At 47.6% G+C, this 16744-nt stretch overlaps 3 protein-coding genes and 8 non-coding genes across 11 annotated transcripts in view; all 11 read left to right on the top strand.

Moving 5' to 3' along the window:
* Positions 1–16744, top strand: part of LOC149332289 (silk gland factor 1-like) — a 343245-nt gene that overhangs the window by 322153 nt on the left and 4348 nt on the right. The window lies entirely within an intron of this gene.
* Positions 3388–3461, top strand: TRNAI-AAU (transfer RNA isoleucine (anticodon AAU)). The gene has a single exon. It is a non-coding gene; the product is annotated as a tRNA-Ile (tRNA).
* Positions 3674–11041, top strand: LOC149332295 (uncharacterized). Its single transcript, XM_089555762.1, has 2 exons — positions 3674–4581; positions 11024–11041. The coding sequence occupies exons 1-2, from the start codon at positions 3691–3693 to the stop codon at positions 11039–11041; spliced, it is 909 nt and encodes a 302-aa protein (XP_089411888.1). The 5' UTR covers positions 3674–3690.
* On the top strand, positions 8521–8594 carry TRNAI-AAU (transfer RNA isoleucine (anticodon AAU)). Its single transcript has one exon. It is a non-coding gene; the product is annotated as a tRNA-Ile (tRNA).
* On the top strand, positions 8769–8842 carry TRNAI-AAU (transfer RNA isoleucine (anticodon AAU)). Its single transcript has one exon. It is a non-coding gene; the product is annotated as a tRNA-Ile (tRNA).
* TRNAI-AAU (transfer RNA isoleucine (anticodon AAU)) lies at positions 9014–9087 on the top strand. The gene has a single exon. It is a non-coding gene; the product is annotated as a tRNA-Ile (tRNA).
* TRNAI-AAU (transfer RNA isoleucine (anticodon AAU)) lies at positions 9258–9331 on the top strand. Its single transcript has one exon. It is a non-coding gene; the product is annotated as a tRNA-Ile (tRNA).
* On the top strand, positions 9503–9576 carry TRNAI-AAU (transfer RNA isoleucine (anticodon AAU)). Its single transcript has one exon. It is a non-coding gene; the product is annotated as a tRNA-Ile (tRNA).
* On the top strand, positions 9748–9821 carry TRNAI-AAU (transfer RNA isoleucine (anticodon AAU)). The gene has a single exon. It is a non-coding gene; the product is annotated as a tRNA-Ile (tRNA).
* On the top strand, positions 11425–12462 carry LOC149332294 (uncharacterized). The gene has a single exon (XM_089555761.1). The coding sequence runs from the start codon at positions 11425–11427 to the stop codon at positions 12460–12462; it is 1038 nt and encodes a 345-aa protein (XP_089411887.1).
* On the top strand, positions 16618–16691 carry TRNAI-AAU (transfer RNA isoleucine (anticodon AAU)). The gene has a single exon. It is a non-coding gene; the product is annotated as a tRNA-Ile (tRNA).

Raw genomic sequence — 16744 nt, 5'->3', positions numbered from 1 at the left:
ATCGATCTGTTGGCTGTTCAAGAGACAAAAATTGAAAGCGAAGAGTTGACAGATCCGATGGCAGAAATTTGCCGTGCACAGTTCAGTGTTTGCGTGTGCCATGCAAAAGGAAAGTCGGGAGGGTGTCTGATTTTAACTCGAAACGGCAAAGTCGCTGTAGAAACTGTATTTTCCTGTGAAAGTGGCCGGATTGTAGCATGCGATTTTTACTTTTCTGGTGTAGAGTGGAGAGCTGTGTGTGTATATGCACCTAATAGAATTCCCGAACGAGATGCCTTTTTTCGCCGTGTTCAACCTTTCCTGCTGACAGAAAAGCGTGTACTATTGCTTGGAGATTTCAACTGCGTGTGTAGACCTGAAGATAGAACAAGCAACAAAACCCTGCAGGACACGAGTGCCGAGCTACTGTCTGAGATGATTAATGAAGCAGAATTGGAAGATATTGGCATTATAATGCAAGGTTCAGAACAAGCACAGTACACGCATTTCCAAGGCGTTAGTCACGCAAGGCTGGACAGAATTTATGTTCCTTCTGAAGTTGTGCCCTTGTGTTCCCAGCACCAGACTGTGCACGTCAGCTTCAGTGATCATTCTTTAGTCGTGATCACACTTGGGGAGAGGAAAAGGACTGTCAAGTTTAGTTGGGAATTATGGAAATTTAATGACTCATTGTTGGAGGATGACGAGTTTAGCAAGAAACTAAAAGACTCAGTCAAAATCTTGTTAGAAAAAGAGACAGACTTTATACAAACATGGGAACAATTGAAATGCGACGTGAAAGTGGCCGCTATAGAAAGAGCATGTGTTTTAAAGCGTAAAGAAAAACAGCAAGAAAAGGAACTTCGTACCGAGCTTGATTTCATGCTCAGCATGGAAGGCGTCAAGCCGGGGTTGTACAGACAAGAAATAAAAGAGACCAAAACTAAGCTTGAACTAATAGATGAAACGAAATATCGAGGTGCTGTGATAAGGGCACGCAGCGAAAGATTTTGGCTTGGGGAGACGCCCACAAAAAGGGCGCTCAGCGACGAAAAACAGTATGCAGTTTCGAAAGAGATAAAGGAAATTTGTTATCGCAATGACGTAACTTCCGAATCTGAGGTGATTGAACGGGCGTTTCTGGAATATTACCAAAACTTGTTCAGCCTTAAAACGCCTGATGTTGAACATTACAAAACAGCATTCCTGTCGCTAATGCCAAGAGTCGATGAGGACCTGGCGCAGGTACTTGAGGAGCCCATAACGGCAGCAGAAATCGAAGCTGCAATACAGCAGCTGAGCTTGAACAAGTCGCCTGGGCCGGACGGCCTCGGTGCCGCACTTTACAAGGCTTTGAAAACAGAAATGGCAATAGCATTACAGCGCGTAATAAGCGAGTGTTACGAAAGAAAGTTAACTCCGCCGTCTTTTCGAACTTCCCACGTGGTGTTGATCCCAAAATCGGACGACCCGAGTAGGTTGCAGTCAGTTGAGTGTTACCGCCCAATAAGCTTAACTAACGTAGACTACAAAACTTATATGAAAGTGCTAGCCGGACGACTCCAAACAGTAATTAAAACCCTTGTTGGCCCACACCAGACCTGCGGCATAAAAGAAAGATCCATTTTTACTAACATACACGTAGCTAGAAGTGTCCTTGAATGCTGTGATGCAACGGAGGGTCGTGTCGCCATGATGCAACTGGACCTGCATAAGGCGTTTGATAAAGTTGTGCATGAAATTTTGTTCGTGCTTTTGGAACATGTGAATGTAGGATGTATCATCACTGATGGCGTGAAAATGGTTTATGATGGCTGTACATCAAGGTTGATAATTAATAACCGCCTGAGTAATAGTATTCCTGTCTTGTCGTCAGTGAGGCAGGGTTGCCCTCTTTCTCCACTGCTTTTTGCACTTTACCTGGAGCCCTTTTGTTTAAAGCTGTTAACTACGCAAAACATTCGAGGTTACGCCTTTTGTCATAATGAAGTGAAGGTATTGGCATATGCAGATGATATAGCAGTGTTCTGCAGAGACCTGGAAAGCGTGCAAGAAGTGGTGAGAGAAGCCGTAAATTTTTGTGATGCAAGTGGCTGTGCGATAAGCTGGCAGAAATGTTTTGGTTTTTGGCATGGAAAGTGGCAGGCCACGCCAGAAGTATTCTGTCGAATGAAGTGGGTAGACACGCCAGGAAAGTACCTCGGCGTGCCGCTAACCAACTACAGAGAAAGCAAAGAATATTTTTCCCATGAAACCGAACGAGTCAAAGCTCAGACAAGCAAATGGGCGGACACAACTTTTCCATGTTCGCAAGAGCTACGGTGTGCAACATGTTTTTAGTAGCGAGGATTTTTTACGTTCTGCAAGCGTTAACTTTGCCAAGGACTTCAGTGCAAAGGTTGCACAGAGTGTTTGCAACATTTATTTGGGCGTCAACATGGGAACGTACCAGCCGATGCAATCTGTTCCACAAGGTGCGGAACGGGGGGCTAGGGTTGTCAAATTTATTTCTGAGACAGATAGTCACTAGATTCTTTTTCTTGCGTCAAGATAATGATTTTCTGCGAACTGTTATACAAGTGCGATTGTCAGAATCACTGCCTGATTATGTTGTGTCATCTATGTCTGCAGGGCGGAGTGGGTTAAGTGCTTTTTTGCAAGAAGTTGTTGCAGCAGTCCGTATTCTTCGGTCAAAATTTTCCGATGAGTATCTAACCATTGTAACAAGGAAAAAGATGTACAAGGACCTGCTTGATGTGTTTCTGCCAGTGCCTGTTTATCGCAGTGCTTATCTTCTGGGTCCCGAAAGGGATGTGCTAAAAAGAGTGAAAAGAATGCCGGTGAAGCCTTCAGTGCGTTCTTTCTTTTTTCAATTGCATACTGGAGCCCTCCCAGTGAAGCCATGGTTGCAAAGCAAAGGCCTTTTTGTACCTTGGTCAGTAGAGTGTCTTATTTGCAAGAAAGTGGAAACTATAGAACATATCTTTCTCGACTGTCATGACGCTGTTTTTCTTTGGGATGTGTTGAAGCGCACACTGAAAAAAGATTTCCCCCTGACTCCTTTTGGAATACGCTTCCTACCATGTGCAGAGCCAGGTGAAGTGCCTTGTGACCTGCTAATGTTGCTCTGCATGCACAGCCTATGGCGTACGCGAATGGATGTCAGGCATGAACATGTTGTTGTGAATCCGGCTCATCAGTATTTCATTGAGAGCATCATGTATACTCAGGAAGTTTTCGGACAGCAAGCTCCTCAGCCTGAGTGGCTGCCTGTCCTCGACCAACTAAAATCATTTAACCCATTTTATCATCGTGCACTAGCTAGAAACTGACCTGTGCTTTTATTGTCATGTCATTGTATTTTTGTTTTGTTTGCCCGGCAAAGTCGGTAATAAAGAAAAAAAAAAAGGCCTGCTAGCTCAGTCGGTTAGAGCGTCGTGCTAATAACGCGAAGGTCGTAGGTTCGATCCCTGCGCAGGCCAATTTTTTTTCTTGCTCTAGAGCTTACTGCAGTAATTCTCCGTATAGTTGAGTATTTAAACCAACTTTTCACAAAACCAGTTTCCGCGTAGACAAAGCAACAAGAAATTATATACAGGTACGCTCAGTTTCGCACTGTGCTCGTGCTCCTTGAGAGATTGGCCCGTTGCCCGGCCTGCTAGCTCAGTCTGATTCGACTTCCGGCCACCGAGCGTGACGGACGTGTGTATCATGGGCTCCCAAGGAGCGGATTTAGCGGCCCAGCCGGGCCGCGGTATCAGGAGTACGATCAAACCGAACGAGGACTACCAGCTGATTTTGCCGCATTTGCCAACAGGTTCGAGCGTTTTGCATACTGTTTTTTTGCATGGCGACGTCCAAGCCAGGCCATACCGTGTTGAAAACTTTCGTGACGCTCTTGAGCGTCTGTCATTGCTGCCGGAAGTGGTTGCCCTCGGGGCATATCAGATGAATCATGTTTGGGCCGTGACATTCTGCAATGAAGAAGGAAAAAACAAAATGCTACAGGCGGAGGCGTTCAACGTCAAGGACCACCGCTGTGTGGTCATTGACCCACGCAACCAGGGCGTCAGGCTGAAGCCGTTCTGGCTGCTACACGGTGTGCAAGACGACGACGTGAAGGCAGCTCTGGCGGCTTTTGGAAAAGTGACCGACATAACTCGGGACAAGTGGAGAGTCAAAGGCTGCGTCGACAAGTCGTCTACTACGCGCTCAGTGACATTGAAGCTGAAGGTGGGCGTCACCATCGAGGACTTACCGCACCAGTTGCGTGTTGGAGAGGACGTCGCACTCGTCCACGTTCCTGGCAGAGCTCCGCTCTGCCTCCGGTGCCGCGGCACCGGACACATACGTCGGGAGTGCCGTGTGCCACGTTGCGGGCTCTGTCGTCGCTTCGGCCACGACGACGCCCAGTGCGTGCGAACATATGCTACCGTGGCTGGTCCTGGTCGTAGGGATACTACAGAGGAGCATATTATGGACGAAGTCGACGCGGTAGAGGCGACCCGTGAGAGTCGGGAAGAAGCAGTACCGAAAGGCATAGCCTCAGAAAAAGCAACGCTTCCCACGGAACATGAGGCTGCCAACTCAGAAGAACCGCCTGTGCCTGACACCAGAACTGAGGCGGACGCGGGAAAAGCAGATGATGCTGCGGTAGGTGCACCTGAGACGGTTTTGGAATCGACCGACGAGAAGGACGTTGACACGGAGATGCCCGCGGCGTCAACTTTGCCAGCGAAGAGGACGCACGACGAAGCTGATGACAAGGCGACGAGCTACGACGGGACGGACCATGAGGAGCCTCTTCCCAAAGCGCCTCCTGTTCGACGTGCGGCCTACAAGCCCAAGCCGAACATCCCTCCTGATCGTAGGACTTCGTCGGGTGTCCCTCCGCCTTAGCGGAGGTGCCTTGCAGGGTCTTCGTGTTGGTAACCCGGTCTTCGATCGGGTTCAGTGCTGACACCGCCGTACTTTGCAAGCTGGAAGGATTTTTGATTAGGTGAGCTGCAAACCGATGTCACTTCGAGAGCGGCGAATCCCAACCATTTAGATGGCTTCTGAACTAACATCTAGCTTGCGTATTGCCACACTGAACGTGAGAGGTCTTTCTGCGCGAAGGAGGCAAAATCAGCTTAAACGTCTCTTGTTCGAAAACGAAATCGATCTGTTGGCTGTTCAAGAGACAAAAATTGAAAGCGAAGAGTTGACAGATGCGATGGCTGAAATTTACCGTGCACAGTTCAGTGTTTGCGTGTGCCATGCAAAGGAAAAGTCGGGAGGGTGTCTGATTTTAACTCGAAACTGCAAAGTCGCCGTGGAAACTGTATTTTCCTGTGAAAGTGGCCGGATTGTAGCATGCGATTTTTACTTTTCTGGTGTAGAGTGGAGAGCTGTGTTTGTATATGCACCTAATAGAATTCCCGAACGAGATGCCTTTTTTCGCCGTGTTCAACCTTTCCTGCTGACAGAAAAGCGTGTACTATTGCTTGGAGATTTTAACTGTGTGTGTAGACCTGAAGATAGAACGAACAAAACCCTGCGGGACACGAGTGCCGAGCTGCTGTTTGAGATGATTAATGAAGCAGAATTGGAAAACATTGGCATTATAATGCAAGGTTCAGAACAAGCACAGTACACGCATTTCCAAGGCGTTAGTCAGGCAAGGCTGGACAGAATTTATTTCTTCTGAGGTTGTGCCCTTGTGTTCCCAGTACCAGTCTGTGCACGTCAGCTTCAGTGATCATTCTTTAGTCGTGATCACACTTGGGGAGAGGAAAAGGACTGTCAAGTTTAGTTGGGAATTATGGAAATTTAATGACACATTGTTGGAGGATGAGGAGTTTAGCAAGAAACTAAAAGACTCAGTCAAAAGCTTGTTAGAAAAAGAGTCAGACTTTATACAAACATGGGAACAATTTAAATGCGACGTGAAAGTGGCCGCTATAGAAAGAGCATGTGTTTTAAAGCGTAAAGAAAAACAGCAAGAAAATGAACTTCGTATCGAGCTTGATTTCATGCTCAGCATGGAAGGCGTCAAGCCGGGGTTGTACAGACAAGAAATAAAAGATACCAAAACTAAGCTTGAACTAATAGATGAAACGAAATATCGAGGTGCTGTGATAAGGGCGCGCAGCGAAAGATTTTGGCTTGGGGAGACGCCCACAAAAAGGGCACTCAGCGACGAAAAACAGTATGCAGTTTCGAAAGAGATAAAGGAAATTTGTTATCGCAATGACGTAACTTCCGAATCTGAGCTGATTGAAAGGGCGTTCCTGGAATATTACCAAAACTTGTTCAGCCTTAAAACGCCCGATGTTGAACACTATAAAACTGCATTCCTGTCGCTAATGCCAAGAGTCGAGGAGGACCTGGCGCAGGTACTTGAGGAGCCCATAACGGCAGCTGAAATCGAAGCTGCAATACAGCAGCTGAGCTTGAACAAGTCGCCTGGGCCGGACGGCCTCGGTGCCGCACTTTACAAGGCTTTGAAAACAGAAATGGCAATAGCATTACAGCGCGTAATAAGCGAGTGTTACGAAAGAAAGTTAACTCCGCCGTCTTTTCGAACTTCCCACGTGGTGTTGATCCCAAAATCGGACGACCCGAGTAGGTTGCAGTCAGTTGAGTGTTACCGCCCAATAAGCTTAACTAATGTAGACTACAAAATTTATATGAAAGTGCTAGCCGGACGACTCCAAACAGTAATTAAAACCCTTGTTGGCCCACACCAGACCTGCGGCATAAAAGAAAGATCCATTTTTACTAACATACACGTAGCTAGAAGTGTCCTTGAATGCTGTGATGCAACGGAGGGTCGTGTCGCCATGATGCAACTGGACCTGCATAAGGCGTTTGATAAAGTTGTGCATGAAATTTTGTTCGTGCTTTTGGAACATGTGAATGTAGGATGTATCATCACTGATGGCGTGAAAATGGTTTATGATGGCTGTACATCAAGGTTCATAATTAATAACCGCCTGAGTAATAGTATTCCTGTCTTGTCGTCAGTGAGGCAGGGTTGCCCTCTTTCTCCACTGCTTTTTGCACTTTACCTGGAGCCCTTTTGTTTAAAGCTGTTAACTACGCAAAAACATTCGAGGTTACGCCTTTTGTCATAATGAAGTGAAGGTATTGGCATATGCAGATGATATAGCAGTGTTCTGCAGAGACCAGGAAAGCGTGCAAGAAGTGGTGAGAGAAGCCGTAAATTTTTGTGATGCAAGTGGCTGCGCGATAAGCTGGCAGAAATGTTTTGGTTTTTGGCATGGAAAGTGGCAGGCCACGCCAGAAGTATTCTGTCGAATGAAGTGGGTAGACACGCCAGGAAAGTACCTCGGCGTGCCGCTAACCAACTACAGAGAAAGCAAAGAATATTGGGCCCATGAAACCGAACGAGTCAAAGCTCAGACAAGCAAATGGGGCGGTCACAACTTTTCCATGTTCTCAAGAGCTACGGTGTGCAACATGTTTTTAGTAGCGAGGATTTTTTACGTTCTGCAAGCGTTAACTTTGCCAAGGACTTCAGTGCAAAGGTTGCACAGAGTGTTTGCAACATTTATTTGGGCGTCAACATGGGAACGTACCAGCCGATGCAATCTGTTCCACAAGGTGTGGAACGGGGGGCTAGGGTTGTCAAATTTATTTCTGAGACAGATAGTCACTAGATTCTTTTTCTTGCGTCAAGATAATGATTTTCTGCGAACTGTTATACTAGTGCGATTGTCAGAATCACTGCCTGATTATGTTGTGTCATCTATGTCTGCAGGGCGGAGTGGGTTAAGTGCTTTTTTGCAAGAAGTTGTTGCAGCAGTCCGTATTCTTCGGTCAAAATTTTCCGATGAGTATCTAACCATTGTAACAAGGAAAAAGATGTACAAGGACCTGCTTGATGTGTTTCTGCCAGTGCCTGTTTATCGCAGTGCTTATCTTCTGGGTCCCGAAAGGGATGTGCTAAAAAGAGTGAAAAGAATGCCGGTGAAGCCTTCAGTGCGTTCTTTCTTTTTTCAATTGCATACTGGAACCCTCCCAGTGAAGCCATGGTTGCAAAGCAAAGGCTTTTTTGTACCTTGGTCAGTAGAGTGTCTTATTTGCAAGAAAGTGGAAACTATAGAACATATCTTTCTCGACTGTCATGACGCTGTTTTTCTTTGGGATGTGTTGAAGCGCACACTGAAAAAAGATTTCCCCCTGACTCCTTTTGGAATACGCTTCCTACCATGTGCAGAGCCAGGTGAAGTGCCTTGCGACCTGCTAATGTTGCTCTGCATGCACAGCCTATGGCGTACGCGAATGGATGTCAGGCATGAACATGTTGTTGTGAATCCGGCTCATCAGTATTTCATTGAGACCATCATGTATACTCAGGAAGTTTTCGGACAGCAAGCTCCTCAGCCTGAGTGGCTGCCTGTCCTCGACCAACTAAAATCATTTAACCCATTTTATCATCGTGCACTAGCTAGAAACTGACCTGTGCTTTTATTGTCATGTCATTGTATTTTTGTTTTGCTTGCCCGGCCAAATCGGTAATAAAGAAAAAAAAAAGGCCTGCTAGCTCAGTCGGTTAGAGCGTCGTGCTAATAACGCGAAGGTCGTAGGTTCGATCCCTGCGCAGGCCAATTTTTTTTTTTTCTTGCCCTAGAGCTTACTGATGTAATACTCCGCATAGTTGAGTATTTAAACAAACTTTTCACAGAAACCAGTTTCCGCGTAGGCAAGCAACAAGAAAGTATATACAGGTACGCTCAGTTTCGCACCGTGCTCGTGCTCCTTGAGAGATTGGCCCGTTGTCCGGCCTGCTAGCTCAGTCGGTTAGAGCGTCGTGCTAATAACGCGAAGGTCGTAGGTTCGATCCCTGCGCAGGCCAATTTTTTTTTCTTGCCCTAGAGCTTACTGATGTAATACTCCGCATAGTTGAGTATTTAAACAAACTTTTCACAAAAACCAGTTTCCGCGTAGGCAAGCAACAAGAAAGTATATACAGGTACGCTCAGTTTCGCACCGTGCTCGTGCTCCTTGAGAGATTGGCCCGTTGTCCGGCCTGCTAGCTCAGTCGGTTAGAGCGTCGTGCTAATAACGCGAAGGTCGTAGGTTCGATCCCTGCGCAGGCCAATTTTTTTTCTTGCCCTAGAGCTTACTGATGTAATACTCCGCATAGTTGAGTATTTAAACAAACTTTTCACAAAAACCAGTTTCCGCGTAGGCAAGCAACAAGAAAGTATATACAGGTACGCTCAGTTTCGCACCGTGCTCGTGCTCCTTGAGAGATTTGCCCGTTGTCCGGCCTGCTAGCTCAGTCGGTTAGAGCGTCGTGCTAATAACGCGAAGGTCGTAGGTTCGATCCCTGCGCAGGCCAATTTTTTTTTCTTGCCCTAGAGCTTACTGATGTAATACTCCGCATAGTTGAGTATTTAAACAAACTTTTCACAAAAACCAGTTTCCGCGTAGGCAAGCAACAAGAAAGTATATACAGGTACGCTCAGTTTCGCACCGTGCTCGTGCTCCTTGAGAGATTGGCCCGTTGTCCGGCCTGCTAGCTCAGTCGGTTAGAGCGTCGTGCTAATAACGCGAAGGTCGTAGGTTCGATCCCTGCGCAGGCCAATTTTTTTTTCTTGCCCTAGAGCTTACTGATGTAATACTCCGCATAGTTGAGTATTTAAACAAACTTTTCACAAAAACCAGTTTCCGCGTAGGCAAGCAACAAGAAAGTATATACAGGTACGCTCAGTTTCGCACCGTGCTCGTGCTCCTTGAGAGATTGGCCCGTTGTCCGGCCTGCTAGCTCAGTCGGTTAGAGCGTCGTGCTAATAACGCGAAGGTCGTAGGTTCGATCCCTGCGCAGGCCATTTTTTTTTTCTTGCTCTAGAGCTTACTGCAGTAATACTCCGCATAGTTGAGCATTTAAAAAAACTTTTCACAAAAACCAGCTTCCGCGTAGACAAAGCAACAAGAAATTATAAACAGGTACGCTCAGTTTCGCACCGTGCTCGTGCTCCTTGAGAGATTGGCCCGTTGCCCGGCCTGCTAGCTCGCAAATGACACAGAAAAATATAAAGCTGCTGTCGTACGTGCAAGGTCAGAAAAATTGTGGGCATGCGAAACGCCTACAAAGCGAGCGCTCGCGGAGGAAAAACGGTACGCTTGCCAGAAAGAAATCAGAAAGATAAGATCGGAGACGCAATTACCAGCGATCCAGGAGATATTCAGAACGCCTTTTTGGATCACCTTACAGAACTTTTTGGTGACAAGCGCCAGACTGTAGAAGGTTTTCATGTAAACTTCTTACAATTGATGCCAACACTTGACGATGAAATCAAGCAGCGCCTAGAGCTGCCAATTACCTTGCAGGAGATAGAAAAACAATAGACGACCTACCATCTGGGAAAGCCCCTGGGCCAGATGGGTTGAGTGCTATATTCTTCAAAACCTTCAAACACTATGTCGGTCAACTGATGCTCAAAGTATGAACAGAGCTTATGAAAATAATCAAGTTCCATTGTCTTTTACTACCTCCCACATTGTTTTAATTCCCAAGACTGATGACACGGAGAAACGTATGTTTGTGGGGTCCTATAGACCAGTCAGCCTCACAAATGTGGATTACAAGGTGTTCATAAAGATTTTAGCCAGCAGATTGCAAAGTGTAATCGCCAAGTTAGTTGGGCCGCATCAAACCTGTGGCATCAAAGGTCGCAGCATTGCCGCAAATATACATGTTGCACGAAGCGTATTAGAATGCGTCGACGCGCTTGGCAGTCAAGTAGCCATGATGCAGCTAGATTTAGCAAAAGCTTTCGACCGTGTTTCTCATGACATTCTTTTCTCCATTCTAGAGCATGCCAACCTGGGTAGCGTAATAGTAGAAGGGGTAAAAATGGCTTACGCAAATTGTACGACGCGAATTATAGTTAATGGCGAACTTACCAACAGCCTCACAGTACGCTCGTCGGTGAGACAAGGATGCCCGCTCTCTCCCCTGCTTTTTGCAGTTTATCTCGAGCCGTTGTGCTTGGCCATTCTTAACAGTGACTGCATTTCTGGATTCAAGCTTCAGGCAGCTGAATAGCGCTATTTTGCACAAACAGAGACAGCATTCGTGAAGCTGCGAATGTGGTCGAAAAGTTCGGCGACCAAACTGGATGTCAGGTAAACTGGGGAAAAAGCTCCGGATATTGGCATGGGGAATGGGATGTTTCACCAGATTTTTTTTTTCTCGACTGCAATGGACTGGCTTGCTGACGCGGTACCTTGGGGTGCCCCTAAAAAGTTATCGCGATCCCAGCACACACTGGAACGAAGAGACGTTAAAGGCAAGAGAGAAAGCGGACGCGTGGCAAGGAAGGCAGCTGTCAATCTTTTCACGTGCCTTTGTGTGCAATGTTTTCTTGATTTCTAAGATATGGTACGGGATTCCACTTCCGGCCACGATAGCGAACGGACGCGTGTGAAATGGGCTCCGTTGGAGCGGTATCAGCGGCCGTGTCCGGCCGCAGTAACAGGTTTTCTTCTGCATCGGATGATGAGTATCGTGTTGTTTTGCCTAGTCTGCCTTCAGGGCGTTTGGTTTTGAATACAGTTTTTATGCATGCGGACGTGAGAGCACGGCCCTACCGAGTAGAAGACTTCAGGGATACGCTGGTGAATTTGAATCTGCTCCCCGAGGTTACGGCCTTGGGGGCGTATCAAATGAATCACGTGTGGGCAGTTACCTTCAAGTGTGACGCAGGTGAGCAGAGAGTGCTCGCCAACAACGAAGTGCAAGTGAAGAACCATCGCTGCGTTCTCATCGACCCGTCTCACCAGGACCTACGGTTGAAACTGCACTGGCTGCTGCCCACCGTCCTCGACGACGACGTGCGGGCGGCTTTGCTAGTGTACGGAAAAGCGACAGATGTGGTCAAGGAGCGTTGGAGGGTGAACGGTGTGTCTGACAAGAGCTCGACGACCCGGACCGTGACTTTGAAGCTCAAGGCCAGTGTGAAGCCGGAAGACATACCACATCAGCTTAGGATCGCTGGTGAGCTGGCCCTTGTCGTGGTGCCGGGCAGGGCACCCCTCTGCTTGCGATGCCAGAGCACAGGCCACATACGTCGTGACTGCAAGGTACCGCGCTGTGTGCTATGTCGTCGCTTTGGTCACGACGAGACCGAGTGCGTGCGTACCTACGCCAGCGTCGCAGGGCCCGCGAGGAGTGACGATAACTCGGAGCTCCTAATGGATGAAGCTGATGCTGAAGCAGCAGCCAAGGCGGAGTCAGAAGACAAAGCTACGGCTGGAAATGAGCCGGCTGAGCAAGCCTCGGGCGAATCAGTACGCCAAGGCCCTCCGAACCTCGAAGAAAATGGCACACATGCGAGAACAGAAGACCCATCGACGGCGAGGTTTGTTCAGGACGAGAAGATAAACGCGACATCGGTGGGAAGCGCCAGTGAGGGGGAGCAGAACATGGGACACATCAAACGAGGGCACCGCCGCCGCGGCGACTAAACGCTCGCCCGAAGTAGTCGAGGAAGATGACACATCTTCTGGCCCGCCTGTCAACGGAGACCCACCGTCAAAAGCAGCTCCCGTGCGTCGGTCGACGTTACGACCTCGGCCGAACGTCCCTCCAGACCGGAGGACGACGACGAGGGCGACGACGCCGCCACCGACGCCGCCGCCGCCGCCGGCGGCGGCCTCGTAGTTGTAAGTTTTGTGGCTGGACGAGCGCTTGTTCTGGCGCTGAGGATGCTTCTTGTCAACGGTAAGCACCATTCTCTTTGTCTCCTTCCATACTACAATGGCGCTGCCAGATAGAGCTTTGCGATTCGCCACAATCAATGTCCGAGGGCTATGTGCCAGGAGGAGGCAACGGCAGTTATATAGGTTGACAACGGAAAAAGATTTAGATATTATTGCCGTAAAAGAGACGAATATTGAAGGAGATGTTGAGACCGAGAGTATAGTGCTGCCTTTCATGTCACATTACTACGCGTGTGTGAGCCATGTGGTTGGGAGATCCGCAGGCTGTGTTCTTTTTGTGCGCCAACATTTGGGGCTTGAGGTGCAGGCCGGATACGGTCGGACATTGCAGGACGTATGGTTCTTTGCGATTTTAGTTTTGGTTCAGTGCTGTGGCGGGTGATATGCTTGTATGCTCCTAATGTACTCGAGGAAAGACGACAAATGTTTGAGGGATTCAAAAATTATTGCGATGTCGATCGGAAACTAGTACTGATGGGAGACTTTAATTGTGTTTTAGCGGCGCGAGATAAAGCGAACGATACACCGTACAGAGACGCCAGCACGGCAGAACTTCAAAGCTTAATCGATGAATTTGGGCTCGAAGACGTAGCGGAATGCTTGGAAGACGACCACTGCGTTCGCTTTACGCATTTCCAAGGAGCCAGTCACGCCCGGCTTGATAGAATGTACGTTTCGGCCGAATTGACAGCGCTTTGCCGAGAGTACCATGTGCAGTCTGTGTCATTTAGCGACCACTGTCTTGTCTGGTTTAATATTAAGAACATTAAGAACAAGAAAGAAAATAAAAACAAATTCACATGGGAGTTATGGAAGTTTAACGCGAAGATTTTGGATGACGACGTTTTCAAGGAACAAGTGTCAAGTATGCTTGAAGAAATTAAGGATGATACAGCCACAGTGGTTTGCGAACAATGGGAGACTTTCAAGCAAAAAACTAAAATGAAAGCGTTGGAACGAGCTAGCGCTATAAAGTACGAGAATGATAAGTATGAGACGAACTTACGAAAGAGCCTGCAAATGCTAATAAATCAAGAAAACTCAGCTCCCGGCACTTTCAAGGCTGACATATGTTCGCTCAAACATATGCTCGAACAGTTTGATATCGACCGATACCGCGGTGCGCTTGTACGAGCCAGAGCCGATAAAGAGATAACCGGTGAGGCACCAACTAAAAGAGCACTGGCAAGGGAAAGAAAATGGGCCCGCAAGAATGTTATTTCCGAAGTTGAACAAGACGGCATTATTTTGAACGAACAGAACGACATCGAAAACGCTTTCACCCTGTTTTACAAAGGTCTATTTGCGCTTAGAGCGGTAGACTTAGAAATCTTCAGGACAGAATTCCTGGCTTTAATGCCTAGGATTAATGACAACTCAAAAGAGGTGTTAGAGCGCCCGATTACTGTCGCTGAAATAGAGTTGGCTATCGATGACTTAAAACGAGGGAGGTCACCAGGACCAGATGGATTAGGCGCCGAATTCGACAAGACTTTCAAGAATGAATTAGCCCCTATAATAGGCCACCTTTTAGAAGACGCATACGAACGGAAGCGCCTGCCGCCTTCTTTCCTGGCCACGCATACAGTTCTCATCCCCAATACAGAGGATCGAATCGCTTTAAGGCAAGTAAAGTCCAATCGTCCAATCAGCTTAACGAACGTCGACTACAAGATCTATATGAAAGTACTGGCTAAAGGACTTCAAACGGTTATAAAAGAGATTGTTGGACCACACGAGACTTGCGGTATAAGGGATCGGTCAATATTCACTAACATTCACACGGCGAGATGCGTGCTGGAGTGCTGCGATGCACTAAACATGAACGTCGCAATGCTCCAGCTCGATTTGGAGAAAGCGTTCCATCGTGTACCACATGAAATCTTGTTTACACTTTTGCAACACGTCAACGTGGGAGCAGTTATCACAGAGGGTGTCGCAATGGCTTACAGGGGATGCACAACGCGCCTAGTAATCAACAAATCGGTAGGAGCACCGATCGAGGTGCAACGATCCGTGCGACAGGGTTGCCCCCTCTCACCATTACTTTTTGCCTTATATATCGAACCCTTCTGCCTTAGCATAATAGACACCAGCTACGTAAAAGACTTTAAATTACAGCTAACCGAAGTGAAACTGTTGGCATACGCGGATGATGTGGCGGTTTTCTGCGTTGACCATGAGAGCATCTTGAAAACGGTGGAAATTGTTAAGCGTTTCTGTGATGCCAGCGGCAGCGCTGTTAACTGGGGCAAATGCCTTGGATTCTGGCATGGTTCTTGGGCGACGAAACCAGGCACTTTCGCCAACGTGCAATGGGCTGATACACCAGCGAGGTACCGCTCCTTTAGAGTTTTACCGCGACGGTGAGCCCTACTGGCGGAGCCAAGTTGCAGAAGTGCGTGAAAGAACGGAGAAGGTTAAAGGAGGGGACTTGTCTATGTTTGCGCGCAGCACTGTGTGCAATGTGTTTTTTGTTACCAAACTGTGGTATGTGCTAAGCGTTTTGCACTGCTCGCGCGCCAATGTACAAAAGTTGCACCGTGTATTGGCCATCTTTGTGTGGGGGTCGGTATGGGAGAGGACAAGCCGTACCAACCTCTTCCGGAGAGTTAGTCAAGGAGGCCTGGGCTTGTCGCATTTATTCCTGAGGCAAGTGGTCAACCGTTTTTGTTTCCTTCGAGATGTGAAGGACCCGTTTTTGGGTACTGTAGTACAGATCAGATTGAGCAGACTTTTGCCGGATTTTGTGGTATCTACCGAGTGTATACCAGGAGGTGTTTTTGGCTTCCTGAAGGAGGTTGCGGTTTCCTGTAACTTCCTGAGCGCACGATTTTCCTACCAATATCTTGCAAGAGTAAAACGCAAACAGCTATACAAGGACCTTACAGACCTGATTTTTCCTGTGCCACTGTATCGAACTATGTACAGCATCCATCCAGGCAGCGATGTTTTAAAGCGAATGTATCTAGCTCCGGGAGCCAAGTCCTTTTTCTTCAGGCTGCACACCGGAACGTTAGAGGTAAAAACTTGGATGGCAGAGAAAGGATTGTATGTTCCATGGGGTGATCATTTCTTTATATGTAGAAAGCCTGAAAATATCGAGCATGTTTTTTGGACTGCTGGGGAGGAGTGTTCTTTTGGGACATTCTTCAAAGAACACTGAAAAAAGATCTGCCCCTTGACCCCCGTGGGATTCGTTTCCTAGCAGTGGAAAATGAAGAAGGTGTACCGTTTGACGCAGTAATGCTCATGGGATTGCACAGTATTTGGAAGGCCTGCATGGCGGCCCGACATGCTGACATCGATGCAAGGCCGGCGCAGGAGTACTTTCGCGAATCTGTAGGCAGGTTCTTGGAAACCTACAAAACTTTGAAACAAGTGCCTGAATGGGTACCGAGAATTGAGCCTCTTTTACATATGAAACGCTTTTAGCGCCTTACGTCAGCCAAGGTTTGGTTGATGGTTTTAGCCCATACCGACGCCATGTACCATTAAGTGTGTGTATACTTCTCTTGTTTTCTTGTGATGTATGTGTCTGAGCAGGCAATAAAAAAAAATCATATGCAGGTAGACTCAGTTTCGCACCGTACTCGTGCTCCTTGAGAGATTGCCTCGTTGCCCGGCCTGCTAGCTCAGTCGGTTTAATAAAGACAAAAAAATAGCTCAGTCGGTTAGAGCGTCGTGCTAATAACGCGAAGGTCGTAGGTTCGATCCCTGCGCAGGCCAATTTTTTTTCTTGCCCTACAGCTTACTGCAGTAATAGTTCGCATAGTTGAGCATTTACACCAACCTTTTACAAGAGCAAGTTTCCGCGTACTCAAACCAACAAGAAATCATATGCAGGTAAGCTCAGTTTCGCACCGTACTCGTGCTCCTTGAGAGATTGCGTCGTTGCCCGGCCTGCTAGCTCAGTCGGTTAGAGCGTCGTGCTAATAACGCGAAGGTCGTAGGTTCGATCCCTGCGCAGGCCAATTTTTTTCTTGCCCTACAGCTTACTGCAGTAATAGTTCGCATAGTTGAGCAT

The sequence above is a fragment of the Amblyomma mixtum genome, chromosome 8 (assembly GCF_055824585.1).
Source record: "Amblyomma mixtum isolate Tamu chromosome 8, ASM5582458v1, whole genome shotgun sequence".
Taxonomy (NCBI): Eukaryota; Metazoa; Arthropoda; class Arachnida; order Ixodida; family Ixodidae; genus Amblyomma; species Amblyomma mixtum.
This window is presented reverse-complemented; position numbering and strand designations above follow the sequence as displayed.

Bases quoted from the DNA above. Each gene is read 5' to 3' on its own strand.
- LOC149332295 (XM_089555762.1), top strand. From the start codon at position 3,691: ATGGGCTCCCAAGGAGCGGATTTAGCGGCCCAGCCGGGCCGCGGTATC.
- LOC149332294 (XM_089555761.1), top strand. From the start codon at position 11,425: ATGGGCTCCGTTGGAGCGGTATCAGCGGCCGTGTCCGGCCGCAGTAAC.